This window comes from Manis pentadactyla, chromosome 1 (assembly GCF_030020395.1).
Source record: "Manis pentadactyla isolate mManPen7 chromosome 1, mManPen7.hap1, whole genome shotgun sequence".
NCBI lineage: Eukaryota > Metazoa > Chordata > Mammalia > Pholidota > Manidae > Manis > Manis pentadactyla.
Genome location: NC_080019.1, coordinates 177,539,293 through 177,560,260, shown reverse-complemented (window position 1 = coordinate 177,560,260; position 20,968 = coordinate 177,539,293). Strand labels below are relative to the sequence as shown.

Genomic DNA, 20,968 nt, shown 5'->3' with positions numbered 1-20,968 from the left:
CCCCTCCCTGCGTCCGTACTGCTGCGGCTGACCAGCGGCTCTGTCCCTGGTAAACATCCTGCCTCTCTCATAAGTATGCAAAGCAGGCTCCTATATATACATACAATGGACACTATTAAGGCCAGGCAGCAGGAATCCTGGTCAGAAATTTCCATTTTCTTTATGGCTGTTCCTGCACATGGTATATTGTTGTACACTGTACATGCTGTAGGAAACACCCAGAATCTCAACCCAAGGAAAAAGAAAAAAGGGGTGGGAAAAGAACTCAGACAATCTGTTCCTAATACAGACACAACTTTATTTAAAGCAGACACAATGATAGTACCTTCCACAGAGCACAGGCAGTAATCCAGAGGCTCACTGACCACTCACACTGTGAAACTTGCCTCCACACACACATTGCAATCAAGGATCCAGAATTTAGCAGGAACCAAACTTTTGCTTTTTTGAGGCAAGCTTAGCTAAAAGATCAGCAGATACAAAACAATCGTAATGGTAAACACTTTAATGAATGACAAAAAACTAGATGCATAATCTGATTAAAAAAAGACATCATTTAGCTTAAGCTTGCTCAACTTGCTAGACAAAAGAAAAGATTCCAAATAGGACTTCCTCAGAGGAAATCTGCTTTGAGCAATGAGCAGGAATCCATTTCTGAGAGAAACCCAGGATAATGGGAACTGCTCGGCCTGTCCATGGAGAAGTCCCACTGCAGGAGGCAGTCTAGCTCTGGAGGCAGAGCCTTGAAGCCAGACTATCATCTTCTTGTTATTAAAGATGGACCTTTGCCAAGGTACTTATCTTCTCTGTGCATCATTTTTCTCAGTTATAAAATGGGGATACTAATAGCATCAATCACATAGATATAAAGCTCTTAAGAAGGGGACAAATAAGTCCACAATAAGTATTAGCCACAGCTGCCTCACAAAAAAAAATTGTGTATGTGTGTATGTGTATCTTTGCGAACAGAATCTTGTTCATCATTTTGGAGAGAGGTTGGACATGAATAACCAGATAATTTGCTATTATAACATTCTTTTCACTTGGAGAACCATTTAAAAGTAAATTTTCACATGTCATATATTCCTCATAGTAGGCCCAATTTACCTTTTCTCTTCCCAAAGAAGAGTATCAGGGATAAAGATTTTAAGGGAGAAAACATGACTTGGTGAGACTTAGTAAAAGGATGGAAAAACTACTACTGTGGGGGCCGTGGTTTCTGAGAAAATGACAGTCGATGGAAACTAATGTAAGGTTGTTTGTCTGTTAAAATCAGAAGCAGGGTATCAAAAATGCAGTGGTATCCAGAGTAAAAATGTTCAGAGATGTGCGGCATTACTAGCAGGGCAAGTACACCCCATATGGCACATTACAAGGATCAGGGGGAAGCAAGGACCAAGTTAGAGGCCTGCTCAGAGTTCAGAGGCCAAGTGTTTTGGAGTAAGAAGCTCAGTTTTGCAAATCAGAGGTGAGGACTCCAGAAATGGCTCCCTTATCCTACCTGTGCCAAAGACTCAGGGAGCATATATCCTTCTTCTGGGTTACTAGCAACCTGAGTCAAGCGACAAAAATTTATGAAGTACCAACTGTATACCGGGTTCTGTGCTGTGAAAAACAACAGCCTTTTTATTTCCAAAGGTTGGTTGATCTCTGCTCTGGGCCACTCTTCTGGCCATGAAGGATGGAGGGGAACCATAACCATAGCCCTTTTCTCCCCCATTCACACTAGGATTTTGCTTTTAGGATACTTAATGGGCAAACAAACAAAAAAACTAAAGGATCTTCCCCAGAGATAGCAATAAAAAGAGGATCAATTGGCAACTAGTGTTTCAACTGAAGATCCTTACTCTTATACAAACCATTTCTTAGATGAAAACTTTTCCAGGTGTTTCTACATAAGGATTTAGATTGGCATTTACTCTGCTTCTTCAACTGTGTCTTTTGGAAGCTTGGCTCAAGACATCTTCCAGTAGTCTTCTTACTCAATTCCTTTATCTTTCAGCTCCTGTTTGACACGTTTCAGATAATTAGGATCAGGGTAGCCATACCTGCAGAAGGAAAAAACCCCTCAGCTTCATCACAAATGGTTTTAAGGAGTCTCTACAGGAATCCCTGGCATTAATAATCAGTGTTGCAAACATTCATAAGGAATCCAGAAGGCAAATGATTTATAATCATTTGTAACTGTGCAGATGTGAGTTCTTTAACTAGTAAGTGAGCCTAGCTAGCTGTCTGCCCAGGATCTTCCTTCCAACAAGGCTTTTTATTTTCAGCTCGTGATAGGCAGAGACTCTCACAAAGCCTTACATCCTCACAAGAAACTCCAAATTAAATCACCTTAGGTACCATTCATCTCAGATTCTGAAGTCCCTTGCCCTTGGATGCAAAATCATGTAACCATATGATACCTTGTGATTGGGAGGATAGAAGGTGATAGGAAACAATCTTTCTTCCTTTGCAATTATCCTCCAGATAAGCCTCTCTCAAAATACTTTAGCTTACCCAATTCCACTGCTGTAAATAGTATCCTTTCAGTCACATCCTCAAACTGCCAGATTTTTACAACCTATAAATTCTGTTTAGCAACCATTATGTTTCAAAAGGCTCTCACATTTCTGGTCCCCCTTGACGGCTCGTTTTATGGTGGATATCATTCCAGGTAATTACATCTGAGAGTCCCAATACTCGAGAGTCCCCCACTGTGAAGACAAGCTTTTGCTCAAAGGCCCTACGAAGCAATCTCAAAACCTCCTTTCCTTCTTGATTATCAGGCAAGTATGCAGTTCGCTGTATTCCAGGATAGATCTTGCCTGGGTTTGGGTGCTCTTCCTGTATGAAGACAAGATGTCACATGAAAATGCTCCTGGGTTTAGGTACGACTGTATGAACAGATATATTCATTTGCAGAGAGAGCAAATCTAAAGCAAAAAAAGTATTGAAGGTTTGCTCATATTCCCAATAAGTCGTATTTCTCTTCTTCCCCTAAATTCAAACTTGGAACACTATCCATCTTCCTGATGTCCCCCAGTCTAACACATAATCACCACCCAGCCTCTCTCTCCCTTAATAAACACAAAAGGTCCCTAAGTTACAGCAAACATTGCTACTTTTAGCACAATGTAGTGCACTTGCACGTGACCAGAGAAATAATCCCCTGGGAAATACGCTAATTGGCAATAGACAGCCTCTTTGACTCCTGTAAGTCCAGCATACTGGAAAGAAACCCACGAACCTCAGAAACACTTACTGTTTGTATGCCTCCTTTCATGTTATAATGAATCATAATGGAGCCACAGGATTCATAACCTGGAAGTGAGTGTTTTGTGACAGTGACATTCATTGTTCCTTCTGGTTGATTCCCTTTCTGGATACCATAGGAAGTCTGGCACACAGGACAGGTCGGCTTATAGGACAGGGCTTTGTCGATACAAGGGGTGCAGAATTCATGCTTGCACTTTGGTAGCACTCGTTTGTTTCTCATGATGTCCATACAGATGACACATGTGTCCTCTTCCTTATCTACTCCTGACACCCCAGAACTGGCAAAGTGCTGGAATGTTGGGGAAGCTGTTTTTGAATCAGTACTATCAAGGTCCATGGGCGTTGCATTCCATTTCTCTCCAGCGGATGGAGACATTGCCCATTGTTTTAAGACATACTGCTTTGCCTTTGCAAGGTGATTTGGCAACCCAGTCAAAACAACTGACTCTTGAGTTAGTGCGAAGTGTATATTTGGGTGCCTTTCTCTAAAGTCGTCAGTGAACTTGGTCCCAGATAGGTGCTTTGTCTCCTTGCCCAAAAGTGAAAAAACTTCTCTCACCAGCTGACATGAGACCTGTTGATAGGCATCGACGAAACTTGCATAAGCATGCACAGACAGATCTATCTCCTTGTCCTTTGGTTCGAATAGAATGCAGGTTTTCTGAGCTTTTCCCACAATCTTCCTTTGAGTGTTATACTTCTTTTCAATCTCTGATATCGCCGGGAGTAATTCAGCTTCTAAAAGCTTATAACGAGCAGTGTCAACCTCGATTCCATTCATCATGTGCCTGGGGGTCAATATTTTCATAGGTACCTTGACATGACTTTCAGTCATTTTGGAGGCAAAAAAATGTTTGGCAGCTGAGGTGTCATCTAGGGGCCCAAGGAGAGTTAATTCTCCTCCTTTCTGCTTTATAAGGAGCTTTGTAAACTGGTGATTCAACTGTTGTTTGACTTCCTTTGCCTGTTGACTATCTGCTAAGGTGATACAAACTTGATTCAGAGTTCCTGCACTCTTCTGAAATTCACTGGCAAAAGACTCATGAGCTGCTTTGAGGTCACCTGCTTGACTAGAGGTGAAGTCTACATAGCCCATATTCGGAGAAGTCTCCTGAATTTTTATTTTTATACCAAATTTTTTCTCTATTGAGTCTATTTTATCAGGATAAATATATCTGAAGTATTCAAGTGAAGGCAAGGAAACTTCATAATGGTTGCTTTTCTCTGCTAATGTGATTTTTTGCTCAGAGGGAGAAACACACCTGTCCTGCAGATGGAAGGGCTCTCTCTGTGTTGTCACAGGTGAAGAGTCATGTTTCTGTTTACTCTTCAGGAGCTGCGCAATCAGGAATTCATGTATTTTTTCAATATCTCTGAAGTTACCATACACCTTCTCAATTCCATCATTGCCCTCCATTTTTTTGATATTGGGGCAGAGAGAGGTTATGTGTTCCCTCTGCTCTTTAGAGAACAGGTTACAGTTCAGGTCAGCTGTGACACCAAGAAAGATCTGAAATTTTAAAAGGAATAAATAACATCTCTCAGACATCCAGGCTTATGGTCTCTTCTCAGGAGCATGTCTAGAGACTAAAGAAATGACTACTATGTCTTCCCTCAGCAGAGGACAATTTCTTTCAAACCCTTTTTGCAGCTGTGGCAGCATGCTACAGTCTCATCTGCACAGTAGACTTCCCTGGGGAGTTTTTTTTTTTTTAAAGCCTAGGCTTCAGAGATTCTGTTGTAAATTTAGAGCCTGGGCATAAGCATTTTTTAAAACTCAATGGCCACCCACAAGAAGTCTGGATTCTAGAGCTGTCGCTCTCTGCTTGACCTTGGGGAATGAGGTGGAGGGAAGGCATTTCTTTCTGGGCAAGTTGCTATGTATGGTTCTCACAAAAGTCTGAGAGCCTGCAAGGGAGCCATAAATCTGGGGAGGATTTATTTTCTTATTACCGTTTTTTCTCTTTAGCCCCCCTCCTTTTTTTTTTTTTTTTAAACAACCAACTGTATGCAATGTTGCTGGGCCTTCTAAACCCTGTCCTTCAGAAGCTCAAATATAAGACAACGGCCCCAGATTAGGCTAACAAGGACAGAAGTAAACTGAATGTAACAGAGGGGAGATTTCTAAAGCTGTGCTTCCTCTCAAGGTCTGCACTGCTATTTCCCCCCCGTGTAACATCTAGATCTTCCTTCAAAATAGTTACTGAATCTAGCCTCTTCTTGGCAAATGGTCATTGGACCAATAATGAAAGGTACGGTGGCTGGAGAGAAAGTTGCCGGAACACACCAGCCGCTTCTGTCAATACTCACCTTTTGGACACAGCACTCCTCTGCAACAGGAATATGCTTTTTGTTTGGATGCTTCTCGTCAGACTTTGCCCCTTCTCTTGGCTGGGCCAAGAGATTTTCAACGGATTCCAGGATAATAGTCACAGGTTTGTTATCAACCTCCATTTGGTGAGTTCCTTTTTTCAACACTCTCTCCTTAGCTTCAGTGGAGACAGTAAACACATACATACACATAGGAATGGGAGAGATTTCAAATAATCCTTTTACATGCATCCGTACCCTGCTCCCTGCATCCTGGAATGGTGGGTTGGTGATAGGGGATGTCAGGGACCTATTCGAACTCTACAGTGGGCAGCTGAAGTTTTACTGTAGAAATGAAAGCCGGATAATGGAATGTCATCCACTCACTAAAAGCCCTGTATCTGAAACTGTCCAGTTTCCCATTACAATGATATGGAATAATACTCATATATAAAGTTAAGTGGAAAAAGCAGGTATCAAAAATGCAGACTCAGAACTTTGTAAATATATGTTGACTGACATTCATAGCAAAAGGCTGCAAAAAAAAATAGGCTGAAATGTTCACCTTCTTTATCTCCAGGTGACTTTATTCTTTTGTCTCGTGTCATTCTCAAAAATAAATCAATGGTATAACTATTTAAAACATAAAAGTGGAATACCTAAAAGACGAGGTACCTGCGAGGCTCAGGGGGAGAGAAGGGTGTTCTAAGAGCTAAGAAATACGAGTCAGGAGAGGATCCTGGCAAGCGTCAAGTCTAACCGCTGTCAGAGCGCATCAGGCACCAGGCACTTCCGGCGGCCCCCGGCCTCCGCAGTCGGGCTGCGCCTCTGGGCAGCGGGAGCCCCGGCTCCCGTCCCCCACCGGACGGTGCCGTACTGTGTCCCGCGCCCTCTCCCAGGTCAGCCTGAACCGGGTCGGGGCGCCCCCTGAGCGGCAGCTCACCTGCCCTTTCCCTGAACTGCACCTCGAAGGGGCCCTGGGCGCCGTCGCCGCCGCGCCGGACGGTGCACTCCCCGCCGTCCGCCTTCCGGCTCTGGAAGTACTTCTCCAGCTTCCACGGTAGCCGCGGGACGGACTCCCTTACGCGCACGAGCAGCGGGGATGGCGGGTCTCCTTCCGCGGCCATGGTTCTCGGCGTGGGGCTGGCGCGGCGGCGCCGGGACGGTGGCGCTGGTACTTCCCGCCCCGCCACCTCGGGCCGCAGCGTTTCGGTTTCGCTTTCCCGGAAGCCCCTCCTCGTTCCCGGCTGAGCCGCAGCCCCGTTCTTGCCGAGCTGCCGGCCGCCGTTTGTCCGGTGAGTAGGTCGCGACTCAGTCCCCCGTCCCCGGCTCCCGCTCTCCGGTCCAGCCGGCGGACGGGACGGGCCAGCAGCGGCCCCGCGGGCCTGGCGTCGCCCGGTGAGGGTGGAGACTGGTCAGCGGTTTAAGTCAAGTGTTTATGATTCCTTCGGACTCTTACTGTTGTGGTTACTGCTATTTGCAGCGAAAATGTAATCGCATTCTGAATTCAGGTGAGACTTAACTGAACTTTTTAAAAATTGAATTTGTCCACCTATATGATGACGTATCTCCAGTTACCGCCTTCCCACTCTAAAATTTCCGCTGCCTCTTCGGGCTTTCCTGCCCTCGGTGCCTGATTTGGACAACAGTACTGAACGGCGTGCTGCCCTGTGGACTGGGAAGTAAAGATGAGAGTGAAGGCTATGAGCTCACGGGCTGGTGAAGGGGTGTGGACCTGTAAATAAAGCAAAATCTTTTGAAGGCTTCCAAGAGCAAGTTTGAAGCAGAATCTGAATGAGAGGGGGAAATGAAAGTGGGGCAAGCTTTCGAGGCACAGGGACCACTGGTCTGAAGCACAGAGGAAGCACTGAGGCCTTGCAGAAGCTGGGATGGGTGAGGATGATGACAAAGGCCCAGATTAGCGCTGTCCAAGAGAAATAAAATGGGAGCCACACAATTTAAAATATTTTAGTAGCCGTGGTTTTAAAAGTATAAAAAGGTGAAATTAATTCTAACGATAGATTATTTAACTCAATATGTCCTAAATTAATCATTTCAGCAGGTAATCAATGTAAAAAAATTATAAATGAGATATTTTATATTCTTTTTTGTCATACTGTCTTTGCAACAGTGTTTGCCTCACTTAAACCACATCTCAGTTGGGACTAGCCACATTTCAGGTGCTCAAGAGCTACGTGTGGCTATTGGTCCAGCAGGGCTAGGTGGTGAAAAGTCTTGAAAGTGGGGAGAAAGGGAATGGTTATAAGCAGGGAAAGCAAGGGAGTGATGAGTCAGATGTGCATTCTGGAAAGCTGATGTTGACGGTGATACAGAGGGTACATTTCCATTCAAGAATGAGTGAACGCAGAGAGGCCAGAGATATGGATTTTGCACATGGTTGGTAAGATTGGAAATGAGTCGTTTTTAGAGCAATTTGGCAATACTCTAAGAATTACAACTGCGTATACTTTGTGATTCTGCAGTTTCACTTCTTGGAATTTGTCCCTGTGATCAGTTAGTGTCTGTGTGAAGTGACCTATGTACAAAGTTGTTCTTTACAACCTTCATTGTAATAGCAAGATTGGGAACTCCTTAAATGTCCACAAATAAATAGGGAGACTAGCAGTTAAGTAACTTATAGTGTATCTATACAGTGGAATACAATGAGCAGTCAAAAGAATGAAGAAGCTCTCTATCTGCTAATTGGAAAGATCTCCAGGATACATTAAATGAAAAAGGCAAGATGCAAAAGAGTGTCTGCAAGATGTTGTATTTTGGGTAAAAATGCCTGTGGAAGAAGAGGAAAAGCTCATAGCACGGACTGTCTCTGGGAAGGGAATTTACTGAGGGAGTAGAAGCCTTTTACACTTTCTAAATTTGAAGTAGTAAATATAATACCTATTAAAACAATAAAATTAAATTAAATACATTTAAATCTTTAAAAAGAGTGTATTGCCATAGCTCAGGCAAGAGGCGTTAAAATCCTGAAGTGAGGTGGTCTCAGTGGGCAAGGAGGATAGGCACATATTTGAAAGTGATGAATGATGGGGTTAGATTTGGGGCAAAAGAGAAAATTCTAGATTTCTGACATGAGTGGATGAATGGCATACCATTTACTGAGCTATGGTATCCAGGAAATAAAACATGGATTTTGGAGGGAGTTGAGAGTGTAAGGGGCTAGGGAGTGGGGATGAGGAGATGATGGGTCCAGTTTTGCAGAAACTATGTTTGAGGGGACTTTGGGACATCCAGAAGGAATTGAAGAGTGAGGCTCAGGAAAATCATAGCCTAGGGATACAGGAATGGGAGTCATAATTGCACCTGGTGAATTGGAGCCATGGAAGTGGATGAACTCACCCTTGGAGGGTAGGTAGACTGAGCTGAGCAGTGCCTCTCAAACAGAATCCTGTGGCAAGTGATTAAGGGGTGGACTGTGGAAGTGAATCTAGGGAAAAGGCCTATAAAGGCAGAGTGATAGGTAACAAAAGGACTAAGGGAAGATGACCTAGGAGAAGCCAAGACTGCAGGGTTTCAGGAATCCAAAGATGAGACACTGTAGAGAGAGCAGTCAGGTAGCGATTAGGACAGAAGATAGGCTCTTGGGATTAGCCACATGGAGGAGCACTGGGTGAGGTGGGGAGCCAGCCTACAGTGTGCTGAGCGGGCAGGTGGGCAGAGAAGAGGCAGCTCCTTTATGCTGTGCAAGAAGAGAAAAAAGCGGTAGGAAACAGTGATGGAAAGTTGGGAAGGCTTTTCTTGTCACTGTTGTTTTTAAAATGGAAGGATTGGATGTTGTGGCCAATATATTCCTTGTTTCTAGTTTCTTTGGGGTTCAGTGAATGCCATCCTCACTGCCTTTCTCTCTAGGGCCTTTCCTGGTATGAAGGAAAAAAGTACACCACCATCTAAAGCAAAGAAAGACCAGCCAGCAACACACAGCTGAAGCCGACCCCGGAGGTGTCCTTTTGTGGAAATAGCAGTGCCCTCTGGAGACAAAAGCTCGTCGTCTTGTCCTTGCATTTTAGGATAGTGCTAGACTTGCCTCTTCTCCTGACAAGGAGGAGTGAAAGGGCTCTGATGCTGTATAGTCCTACGAAATGTTTCTCTCACAAAGGCGTTAGACATCATTTCAGAGGCCTGAAGCAGATAAGCTACGTGGGCAACTGTGTCTTTTAACATTTTCCTAAAAATTCATAGTCCTTAATTCCTACTGATTAGATAGAAAATCTTTAAAATATGTTTTCCCAGAGTTTCTGATTTTTATCCACGTATTCCTCTTTCTAATTAAGTCAAGGATATTTATCACAAACTCAGTAACACACACCCTTCACAGGCACAAGTTCAGTTTCCACTTTCTTCCAACATTGTCCGGGGTCTTCACTTACTTACAAGGCTGGTTTTCCCCATTGTTCTTTGAATGCTGCACTCCATCTTACTTCTTCATACCATCCTGCTCTTCTAAATATCTAAAGGCTTGCTCCATCATTCAAGGCCTGGCTGCAGACTCCCCTTCTCCATAAAGCTTCCCCTGCTGCTTACTGTACACCCTTTCTGAATGTCCTTATGGTTTCAATAGGAACCTCTTTGTAAAGGATAGAAGATTCAGTAACAAGAGTGGCAAAACAATGTTTGCATTTTCAATGAAATTTTAAAAAATACTCAAGATCAGAAATCATGTTTAGTCCTCCTATGATGTATTCTTACCAAATTTCTGCAGACACTGGTCAATGCTTATTGTATCGTTTCTGTTCATTTCCAGGAGCAGGCCACCGTTGAAAGACCCCAGGGACCTGGAGAATGGACTTTTTCAAGGTAAAAAGCATACATTTTATAAATCATGAACCTTGATCAGCACATGAACAATTCTTCCTGTAACAGCAGGAAATCCGGGGTCTTCAGTTTTACCTGGCATTCTTATTTGGTTTTAACAGCCCTATAAAAGTTTTCTTCTTGTACTGTGAGAAATGGGGAATCAGGAATATGCTGACCTAATAAAAAAAAGAGTCAACATGAGGATGGATGATTTTTTTATCATTCAGCAGTCCTTTTTGCAGGATTCTGGGAGGAGGAGGTTGAAGGGGAAATAAAAACAAGGGAATATGGAGAAGCCAAGATGGTGGCATGAGTAGGGCAGCGGAAATCTCCTCCCAAAAACATATATATTTTTAAAAATACAACAAATACAATTATTCCTAAAAGAGAGACCAGAAGATACAGTACAACAGCTAGGCTACATATACATCTTCAAGAATGCAGCTTCTCATGAAGGGGGTAAGATACAAGCTGTGGCCCGGCGGGACCTGAGTGCAACCCCCACCCCAGCCCACCAGCGGGAGGAAAGAAGCTGGAGCGGGGAGGGAGAGGGAGCCCAGGACTGCTAAATACCCAGCCCTAGTCATCCACATGGAGTGCAGACACACAGTGCATGGTGTGCTGGATATTAGGGAAACGGAACAGTAAAACCTGCAAGCGGTCCCTGCAGCTGACTCCCCTGGGACAAAAGAAAAGCAAATGCTTTTTGAAAGTCTTGAAGGGACAGGGGCTCCACAGCTGGATGGAATCATCCCGGCACAATTGGCCCAGCAGGCTGGGAATCCTGGGGAACTTCGGGCGCCCTAACCCCCGGGGCAGCAGCGTATCTCTGAAGCCCCTCATGGCAATAAACAGCCTCCCGTCCATTCCCCCTCCCGCGTGGCCCTGCCACAGCAGGGGAGCAGCCTGAGAGTGGCCGTGCCCACGGCAGCCACGAAGAGCCTCCTCCGCAGCTGCCCGGGCCAGACTCAGAGGCCCCGCTGGCATGCGGCTGCCCAGCACAGACAGGGGAAGCCAGGACAGGGTGCAAAGAGTCACCTTTCTTGCAGGAGAGCACACCTGGCATGCCTGCCACTCCCCACAGGGCTCTGGGTTGTCCTGACGGCTGCCCCACCCACGGCAGCTCAGGAAATAAAACCGAAGCTTCTCCCCATGTGCGGGTACCGGCACAGGGAGCGGAGAAGGGCAAGGCGACCAGCAAGCAGGAAGGCACTTTCTTCTCCCAGCTGACACACATGCCACCTGCCTACGACTACCTCTATCACCATGAAAAGGCAGAAGAATTTGATCCAGTCCAGAATTACCCAGTCAACCCCCAAGAGGGAGCCTGGGGAGATAGATTTAACCAATCTTCCTGAAAAAGAATTCAAAATAAAGGCCATAACCATGCTGATGGACCTGCGAAGAAATATGCAAGAGCTAAAGGATCAAGTTAGGAGGGAGAATACAGAAATAAAACAATCTCTGAAAGGACTTAAGAGGAGACTGGATGAGGTGCAAGAGGCCATTAATGGAATAGAAATCAGTGAACAGGAACACAGAGAAACTGAGGCAGAGAGAGATAAAAGGATTTCTAGGAATGAAAGAATATTAAGAGAATGGTGTGACCAATCCAAACATAACAATATTGCATTATAGGAGTACCAGAAGAAGAAGAGAGAGAAAAAGGGATAGAAAGTGTCTTTGAAGAAATAATTGCTGAAAACTTCCCCAAACTGGGGGAGGAAATAGTCTCTCAGACCATGGAATCCCACAGATCTCCCAACACAAGAGACCCAAGGAGGACAACACCAAGACACATAATAATTAAAATGGCAAGGATCAAGGCCAAGGACAGAGTATTAAAGGCAGCCAGAGAGAGAAAAAACGTCACCTACAAAGGAAACCCATTAGGCTATCATCAGACTTCTCAGCAGAAACCTTACAAGCCAGAAGAAAATGGCATGATATATTTAATGCAATGAAATAGAAGGGCCTTGAACCAAGAATACTGTATCCAGCATGAATATCACTTAAATATGAAGGAGGGATTAAACAATTCCCAGACAAGCAAAAGTTAAGGGAATTTGCCTCCCACAGACCACCTCTACAGTATATTTTAAAGAAACTGCTCTAGATAGAAGCACTCCTAAGGCTAAATAGATGTTTCCAGGGAGAATAAAATCACAGCAAAGAAAGCAGACCAACCAAATACTAACTAAAGGCAAAAAATAAAATCAGTTACTCACAAAAGCAGTCAAAGGAAACACAAAAGAGTACAGAATAAAACACCTAACATATAAAGAATGGAGGAGGAGGAATAAGAAGGGAGAGAAATAAAGAATCATCAGACTGTGTTTATAATAGCTTAATAAGTGAGTTAAGTTAGACAGTTAGATAATAAAGAAGCTACCCTTGAACCTTTGGTAACCGCGAATCTAAAGCCTGTAATGGCAATAAGTATATCTCTTTTTCAGTAATTACCTTAAATGTAAATGGACTGAATGCACCAATCAAAAGACACAGAGTAATAGAATGGATAAAAAAAGCAAGACCCATCTATATGCTGCTTACAAGAGACTCACCTCAAACCCAAAGACATACACAGACTAAAAGGCAAGAGATGGAAAAAGATATTTAATGCAAACAACAAGAAGAAAAAAGCAGGTGTTGCAGTACTAGTATCAGACAAAACAGACTTCAAAACAAAGAAAGTAACAAGATATAAAGAAGGACACTACATATTGATAAAGGGGTCAGTCCAACAGGAGGCTATAACCATTATAAATATATATGCACCCAATACAGGAGCACCAACATATGTGAAACAAATACTAACAGAATTAAAGGAGGAAATAGAATGCAATACATTCATTTTAGGAGACTTCAACACACCGTTCACTCCAAAGGACAGATCCACCAGACAGAAAATAAGTAAGGACAGAGAGGCACTGAACAACAAACTACAACAGGACCTAATAGACATCTATAGAACTCTACACCCAAAAGCAACAGGATACACATTCTTCTCAAGTGCACATGGAACATTCTCCAGAATAGACCACATACTAGGCCACAAAAAGATCCTCAGTAAATTAAAAAGATTGGAATTCTACCAACCAACTTCTCAGACCACAAAGGTATAAAACTAGAAATAAGTTGTACAAAGAAATAAAAAAGGCCCACAAACACATGGAGGCTTAACAACATGCTCCTAAATAATCAATGGATCAATGACCAAATTAAAATAGAGATCAAGCAATATATGGAGAGAAATGACAACAACAGCACAAAGCTCCAGCTTCTGTGGGACACAGCGAAAGCAGTTCTAAGAGGAAGGTATATAGCAATCCCGGCCTATTTAAAGAAGGAAGAGCAATCCCAAATGAATAGTCTAATGTCACAATTATCAAAATTGGAAAAAGAGGCCCAAAGTCAGCAGAAGGAGGGACATAATAAAGATCAGAGAAGAAATAAATAAAATTGAGAAGAATAAAACAATAGAAAAAAATCAGTGAAACCAAGAGCTGGTTCTTTGAGAAAATAAACAAAATAGGCAAGCCCTTGGCCAGACTTTTTAAGAGAAAAAGAGAATCTACACACATCAACAGAATCAGAAATGAGAAAGGAAAAATCATGATGGACCCCACAGAAATACAAAGAATCATTAGAGAATACTATGACAATCTATACGCTAACAAGCTGGAAAACCTAGAAGAAATGGACAACTTCCTAGAAAAATACAACCTTCCAAGACTGACCAAGGAAGAAACACAAAATCTAAACAGACCAGTTACCAGCAATGAAATTGAATTGGTAATTAAAAAAACTACCCAAGAGCAAAACCCCCAGGCCAGATGGATTTACCGTGGAATTTTATCAGACATACAGAGAAGACATAATACCCATTCTCCTTAAAGTCTTCCAAAAAATAGAGGAGGGAATACTCCCAAACTCATTCTATGAAGCCAGCATCACTCTAATACCAAAACCAGGCAAAGACCCCACCAAAAAAGAAAACTACAGACCAATATCCCTGATGAACATAGATGCAGAAATACTCAACAAAATATTAGCAAACCAAATTCAAAAATACATCAAGAGGATCATACACCATGATCAAGTGGGATTCATCTCAGAGATGCAAGGATGGTACAACATTAGAAAATCCATCAACATCATCCACCACATCAACAAAAAGAAGGACAAAAACCACATGATCATCTCCATAGCTGCTGAAAAAGCATTCGACAAAATTCAACATCGATTCATGATAAAAACTCTCAACAAAATGGGTATAGAGGGCAAGTGCCTCAACATAATAAAGGCCATATATGACAGATCCACAGCCAATATTATACTTAACAGCGAGAAGCTGAAAGCTTTGTCCTTTAAGATTGGGAGCAAGACAGGGATGCCCACTGTCCCCACTGTTACTCAACATAGTACTGGAGGTCCTAACCATGGCAATAAGACAAAACAAAGAAATACAAGGCATCCAGATTGGTAAAGAAGAAGTCAAACTGTCACTATTGGTAGATGACATGATATTGTACATAAAAAACCCTAAAGACTCTACTCCAAAACTACTAGAACTAATATCTGAATTCAGCAAAGTTGCAGGACTCAAAATTAATACACAGAAATCTGTTGCTTTCCTATACATTAACGATGAACTAGCAGAAAGAGAAATCAGCAAAACAATTCCATTTACAATTGCATCAAAAAGAATAAAATACCTAGGAATAAACCTAACAAAGGAAGTGAAAGACCTATACCCTGAAAACCATAAGACACTCTTAAGAGAAATTAAAGAGGACACTTAACAAACGGAAACTCATTCCATGCTTTTGGCTAGGAAGAATTAATATTCTCAAAATGGCTATCCTGACATTCAATGCAATCCCTATCAAAATACCAACAGCATTCTTCAACAAACTGGAACAAATAGGTCTAAAATTCATGTGGAACCACCAAAGACCCCGAATAGCCAAAACAATCCTGAGAAGGAAGAATAAAGTGGAGGGGGGATCTCGCTTTCCAGCTTCAAGCTCTACTACAAAGCCACAGTAATCAAGACAATTTGGTACTGGCACAAGAACAGACCCACAGACCCGTGGAACAGAATTTACCAGAATATTAACCCAAACATATATGATCAATTAATATACGATAAAGGAGCCATGGCCATACAATGGGGAAATGACAGCCTCTTCAACAGCTGGTGTTGGCAATACTGGACAGCTACATGTAAGAGAATGAAACTGGATCATTGTCTAACCCCATACACAAAAGTAAATTCAAAATGGATCAAAGACCTGAATGTAAGTCATGAAACCATAAAACTCTTAGAAAAAAACATAGGCAAAAATCTCTTGGACATAAACATGAGTGACTTCTTCATGAACATATCTCCCCCAGCAAGGGAAACAAAAGCAAAAATGAACAAGTGGGACTATATCAAGCTGAAAAGCTTCTGTACAGCAAAGGACATCACCAATAGAACAAAAAGACAGCCTACAGTTTGGGAGAATATATTCATAAATGACAGATCTGATAAAGGGTTGACATCCAAAATATATAAAGAGCTTACACACCTCAACAAACAAAAAGCAAATAATCCAATTAAGAAATGGGCAGAGGAGCTGAACAGACAGTTCTCCAAAGAAGAAATTCAGATGGCAAACAGACACATGAAAAGATGCTCCACATCGCTAGTCATCAGAGAAATGCAAATAAAAACCACAGCGAGATATCACTTCACACCAGTAAGGATCGCCATCATCCAAAAGACAAACAACATCAAATGTTGGTGAGGTTGTGGAGAAAGGGGAACCCTCCTACACTGCTGGTAGGAATGTAAACTAGTTCAACCATTGTGGAAAGCAGTATGGAGGTTCCTCAGAAAGCTCAAAATAGAAATACCATTTGACCCAGGAGTTCCACTCCTAGGAATTTACCCTAAGAATGCAGCAGCCCAGTTTGAAAAAGACAGATGCACCCCTATGTTTATCGCAGCACTACTTACAATAGCCAAGAAAAGGAAGCAACCTAAGTGTCCATCAGTAGATGAATGGATAAAGAAGATACGGTACATATACACAATGGAATGTTATTCTGCCATAAGAAGAAAACAAATCCTACCATTTGCAACAACATGGATGGAGCTAGAGGGTATTATGCTCAGTGAAATTAGCCAGGCAGAGAAAGACAAGTACCAAATGATTTCACTCATATGTGGAGTATAAGAACACAGAAAAACAAGGAACGAAACAGCAGAAGAATCACGGAACCCAAGAATGGACTAACAGTTTTCAAAGGAAAAGGGTCTGGGGAGGATGGGTGGGAAGGGAGGGATAAGCAGGGGAGAAAAAGAAAGGCGACATTACGATTAGCATGTATAATGTGGGGGGGGCATGGGGAGGGCTGTGCAACGCAAAGAAGACAAGTAGTGATTCTATAGCATCTTACTACGCTGATGGACAGGGCCTGTAATGGGGTTTGTGGGGAGGATTTGGTGATAGGGGGAGTGTAGTAAACATAATGTTCCTCATGTAATTGTAGATTAATGATACCAAAATAAATAAATTAATTAATAAATATAGCATTAAACAAACAAAAAACAAGGGAATAAAGACAAGGCACCTCATTTGTTTAATCTGAAAATTCCTATTTCAGGTTGGTGTCATGAAATAAGCAAAAAAAAAAAAAAGTGTCCTTAGACTGGTAGACAGGGAACTGGAGCTGATGAAGCTCTTTTTCCCAGGTCTTCTCCATCTAGAGAAACCCTGAAAGCTTTTGAAGATAGGAGGCCTGTCTGAGAGTCTTGAGTCTGTGACCTTTGGGCCTTTTCAAGTCCTCATCTGCATCCCTTCATCTCATCCTGAACGGAAGTGTGTTGGCCTCTAGAGCTGTGGGGTGGGATCAGTGTTTGCTGGAATGTTTAGTATTTCAAGTATTTCAGATACACAGATTAAACAAACACGTGTTCTGCTTCCCCCTCCAACCTGGAACTCCCATCAGCATTTCTCTCGCCTCTCTTTGCTGTATTTGTTATTGGTTAGCTGTGGTCACTTGTTTTCAGTTTTTCTTTCAACCATTTTCATTCATTACAGGTTGCTGGAGCAGCAGTGTACAAGAAGTCAGGTAGGACATCTCATTCTCACTCTTGTTTCAGAAAACTTTTGCTCAGATATTTCCTCAGTGGAAAGAGGAATGGAGAAGGATGTCTCCTCCCACGAGCCCCCAGGGGTGTGATCTGCAGGGCCTTGTGTTGCCCTAGCATGTGCCCCAGAAGGGAGACTGTGGCCAAGGCAGTGGGGCAGCAGCGGGCATGTTCTCAAGTCTAGCATTGATCTTTTCTTTGCCCACAAGATGTGACTCCTCTGACCATAGCCCTAGAGCTGAAGTTGGCCAGAAGAGGTGACCCACTGATTGTCAGTCTGCTCAACAAGGGCTATGAGAGCTAAATGGCATACCCCTAACCTGAGGGGGGGCCCACTAGAGATTTTCAACCAAAGCGCAGGCCATTTGGGTCTGGCTACTCACATGCTGCTGCATTTAGGTAATGGAGAACACCACAGGTCTGTCTAGGGAGCTCAGATTAGAAATGGGATGAAGTAAAATATAATTAATTACCACATTTTATCCATTTTAGGACACACCTTTTTTCCCATCTCTGGAATAAGGTTCCCCCCTGTCAGTCAGTAGAGTGCCATGGTGTGATTGGCATCGTTTTTTCCTTTTTCAGTGGTATATAATAATGGTGCCTTAGGCTTCATGAGTAGTGTCACAGGTTGGGTTCTCCAGGAAGCAGAAACTGAGCTGGGGCTCAGAGTGCAAAGGCTTATTATGAAAGGAAAAGAGGAGACACTGGATTGGGCAGGTGGAGCCATTGGCCTGCAGTGGAGACCTGACAAAGCTCTGCCAGCCGGAGAGAGCCCATTGCAGAAGTCCCACGTTGGACATAAATGCCTTTGCTCAGTCCTTGACGGGGGCTACCCCGAGAAAAGCATGACCTTGGCTGGAAAGCTGAAATGAAATGGACCCTGAGGGGACAACGACTGGAGCTGCTGGCCAACCATATCCCTCCTTCATAACCACAGTGGAGGAGGATCTGAGCAGCACATCTTGTCTGTCACATACAGTAAATAATTTTTAGTCAGTCAGGCTTAATGCCACCAAAATTATGCCATGAAACTAGAGTACGATGAAGAATTGTTTGCTGTAGCTCTTTCAGCTCTCCACGTATTTTCTGGACCCTGCCCTGGCAGGAGCATCCTTAGCCAAGGGCTGATAGAAGTTGGTGAATATCCCAGCTCCTCTGGTGCTACATAACTCTGAGACACATCCCTACTGTCCCCTATGGAGTCAAGCTTCATATGCTTCCTGACACACCCTTTATTCATTCCCTTCTTTCCCTTTCTTACTTTCCCACTCTGTCCTCCCCACCCCATGCACCTTGTATTTTCTAGGATCACCTCCCAAATAAACTTACACTCAAATCCTCATCTCAGAGTCTGCTTCTAAGGAACATAAACAAAGATACTGACAAAAAGCAAACAAGTATGAATAAAACCTCCACAAATTTTTGACTCATAATTAATTCCTTTTGGATACTTGTGCCTTAAGCTTAGGTGTTCCTGAACTCACCATTTTTACATAAAAAAAATTCACAAGCCCCCATCCATACACTCAGTAGCTTCTGTTGATTGAGTGCTTACTATATGCCAGGCACAAAACTAAGCACTTTATGGGTGACCCACCGTTAAAAACTCTTGGATATCCCTGATCTAGTTACATGCCTGGTGAGAAGGAGAATCAGGAGGGGGGCTAAAGGAAGTTCATGTCTCTTTTGCACGTAGGAAACTAAGCCTCCTGGTGTGAAATGGAATTACATTCTTTTTAAAGAAGTCCTTGCTCGTTTCTTTATTATCTTCTCTCCTCTTCCAGACACTGACACCCTTCAAGAAAACCAAAGTTGGCAAATTCCCATTAATCGCAATGACTTCAAAATTTTTAAAAATAGTGAGAGTCAACTGTGTGAAGTCCTTCAGAATAAATTTGACTGTATTGCTACGCTGGTCCCTCCAGGCCAGGAGGGTCACAGTGACTCTCTGCAAGTCTTCAGAGGAATGGTGACTCCTTGGCTAGAGGTATCCGTCTGGAAGGATGACCTCACCAGACATGCTGTTGATGTCCTGGTGAACGCAGCCAATGAAGAACTTATTCATGGGGGAGGCCTGGCCCACGCCCTGGTGAAAGCTGGTGGCTTTGAAATCCAAGAGGAGAGCAGGGCATATATTTCTAAATTTGGTAGAATATCAACTGGTGGGATAGCTTTCACAAGAGCAGGGAGGCTTCCCTGCAAATTAATTATCCATGCTGTTGGACCTCGGTGGGAGGCAAGAGAGAATTGTAGATGTATCTATCAGCTGAAAAGTACCATTACAAATATTCTGGACTATGTCACCCATTCCAGTCCAAACACTGAGACAGTAGCAATTCCAGCCCTGAGCTCTGGGATTTTCCAGTTCCCTGTGGATTTGTGTACAAAGACCATTGTGGAAACTATCAGGTTTTATTTCCAAGGAAATCAACAGGCCAAGAATTTGAAGGAAATTCACCTGGTAAGCAATGAGGACCATACTGTTGCTGCCTTTAAAGTTGCTGCAGAAATCTTCCTAGGGTGGAACAAGCTGGGATCCTCAGTGACTCAAGAAACCACCCCTCCTATCAATACAATGGTTGCGAACAACCTGACCCTCCAGGTTGTCCACGGCCACATTGAACTGCAGAAGGTAAGTCTTTGTTTCTATTCTCTTGCACTGAAAGGGGATCCCTGAACTGTTTATTACCTATTGAGTATGTTTTAGTATATACTATCTCAAACTGTTTAGAAAGCATCTTGTTAAGGATAAGAACATGAACTTCAGAGACAGACCATCTGAATTTGAATATTAGCTTTGCCATTTACAAACTGGGGGACCTGAATCAAGTCACTTTACCTTTTGGTCCCAGTTTCCTCATGTGTAAAGTGAGAGTAATAATATTACTTATATCTTAGAGCAGGATTCAGTACACTTAAAATGCTCAGAATAGAGCTTAGCACATGGTAGGCATTTGTAATTATTATTACTGTTATTCTTAGGTACCATGAGGAAATAGAGCACACTTTGATTTCAAGGAACTTGAAATCTATTATATTCTTTTTATGTAAACAAGCCTCTGTTCGAAAAATTTACTGGGGAGATCAACCATCTGAACATTTCTACAGAAACCTATCAATAGTAAACAAGTCTTAATATAAAATGAATTCATAATATTTAAGAGTATATCAATTTGTGACAAGAGAGAAGTGTAGTGGACCAGGAAAGATTATTTCGGGTGATGTAAGCTTTGAATCTGATCTCAGCTTATGATAGGAATGCATTGGCAGGACGAGAGTCCTGTGTGGTTAGAATGACGTGATCAGAGAGACACAGACAAACTGAAAATAATGGGCTGGAGTGATCAGGAGGCCTAGGGGATGTGTAAGTTGTATTCTTGAGTATATCGCTTTGAGCCCGCAGCTATGGAGAATACAAAGGGAAGCACAACATTTAGC

At 42.8% G+C, this 20,968-nt stretch overlaps 2 protein-coding genes across 5 annotated transcripts in view; one reads left to right on the top strand and one right to left on the bottom strand.

Annotated features, from left to right (window-relative positions):
• Positions 1–277: 277 nt before the first annotated feature.
• On the bottom strand, positions 278–6,698 carry DTX3L (deltex E3 ubiquitin ligase 3L). Its single transcript, XM_036883513.2, has 5 exons — positions 6,515–6,698; positions 5,572–5,750; positions 3,248–4,771; positions 2,612–2,829; positions 278–2,048 (listed from the first exon to the last, which is right to left on the bottom strand). The coding sequence occupies exons 1-5, from the start codon at positions 6,696–6,698 to the stop codon at positions 1,979–1,981; spliced, it is 2,175 nt and encodes a 724-aa protein (XP_036739408.2). The 3' UTR covers positions 278–1,978.
• Positions 6,699–6,723: 25 nt separating this feature from the next.
• Positions 6,724–20,968, top strand: part of PARP9 (poly(ADP-ribose) polymerase family member 9) — a 34,463-nt gene continuing 20,218 nt past the window's right edge. For 2 of the 4 annotated variants that reach the window (XM_057503279.1, XM_036883509.2), the window contains exons 1-4: positions 6,874–7,082; positions 10,331–10,383; positions 17,478–17,508; positions 19,315–20,162. In XM_057503279.1, coding sequence (XP_057359262.1) covers positions 10,369–10,383; positions 17,478–17,508; positions 19,315–20,162 — 894 coding nt within the window. In that variant the 5' untranslated portion in view covers positions 6,874–7,082; positions 10,331–10,368. The other 2 variants (XM_036883510.2, XM_036883511.2) reach the window with 2 other exon arrangements.

Excerpts from the sequence above, each read along its gene's own strand:
- DTX3L (XM_036883513.2), bottom strand. The coding sequence starts at position 6,698 with ATGGCCGCGGAAGGAGACCCGCCATCCCCGCTGCTCGTGCGCGTAAGG. Across the intron at positions 5,751-6,514 it reads GCAGTTCAGGGAAAGGGCAG|CTAAGGAGAGAGTGTTGAAA; the intron begins GTGAGCTGCCGC and ends TCTCCACTGAAG. Across the intron at positions 2,049-2,611 it reads CGTCAAGGGGGACCAGAAAT|GTATGGCTACCCTGATCCTA; the intron begins GTGAGAGCCTTT and ends TTCCTTCTGCAG.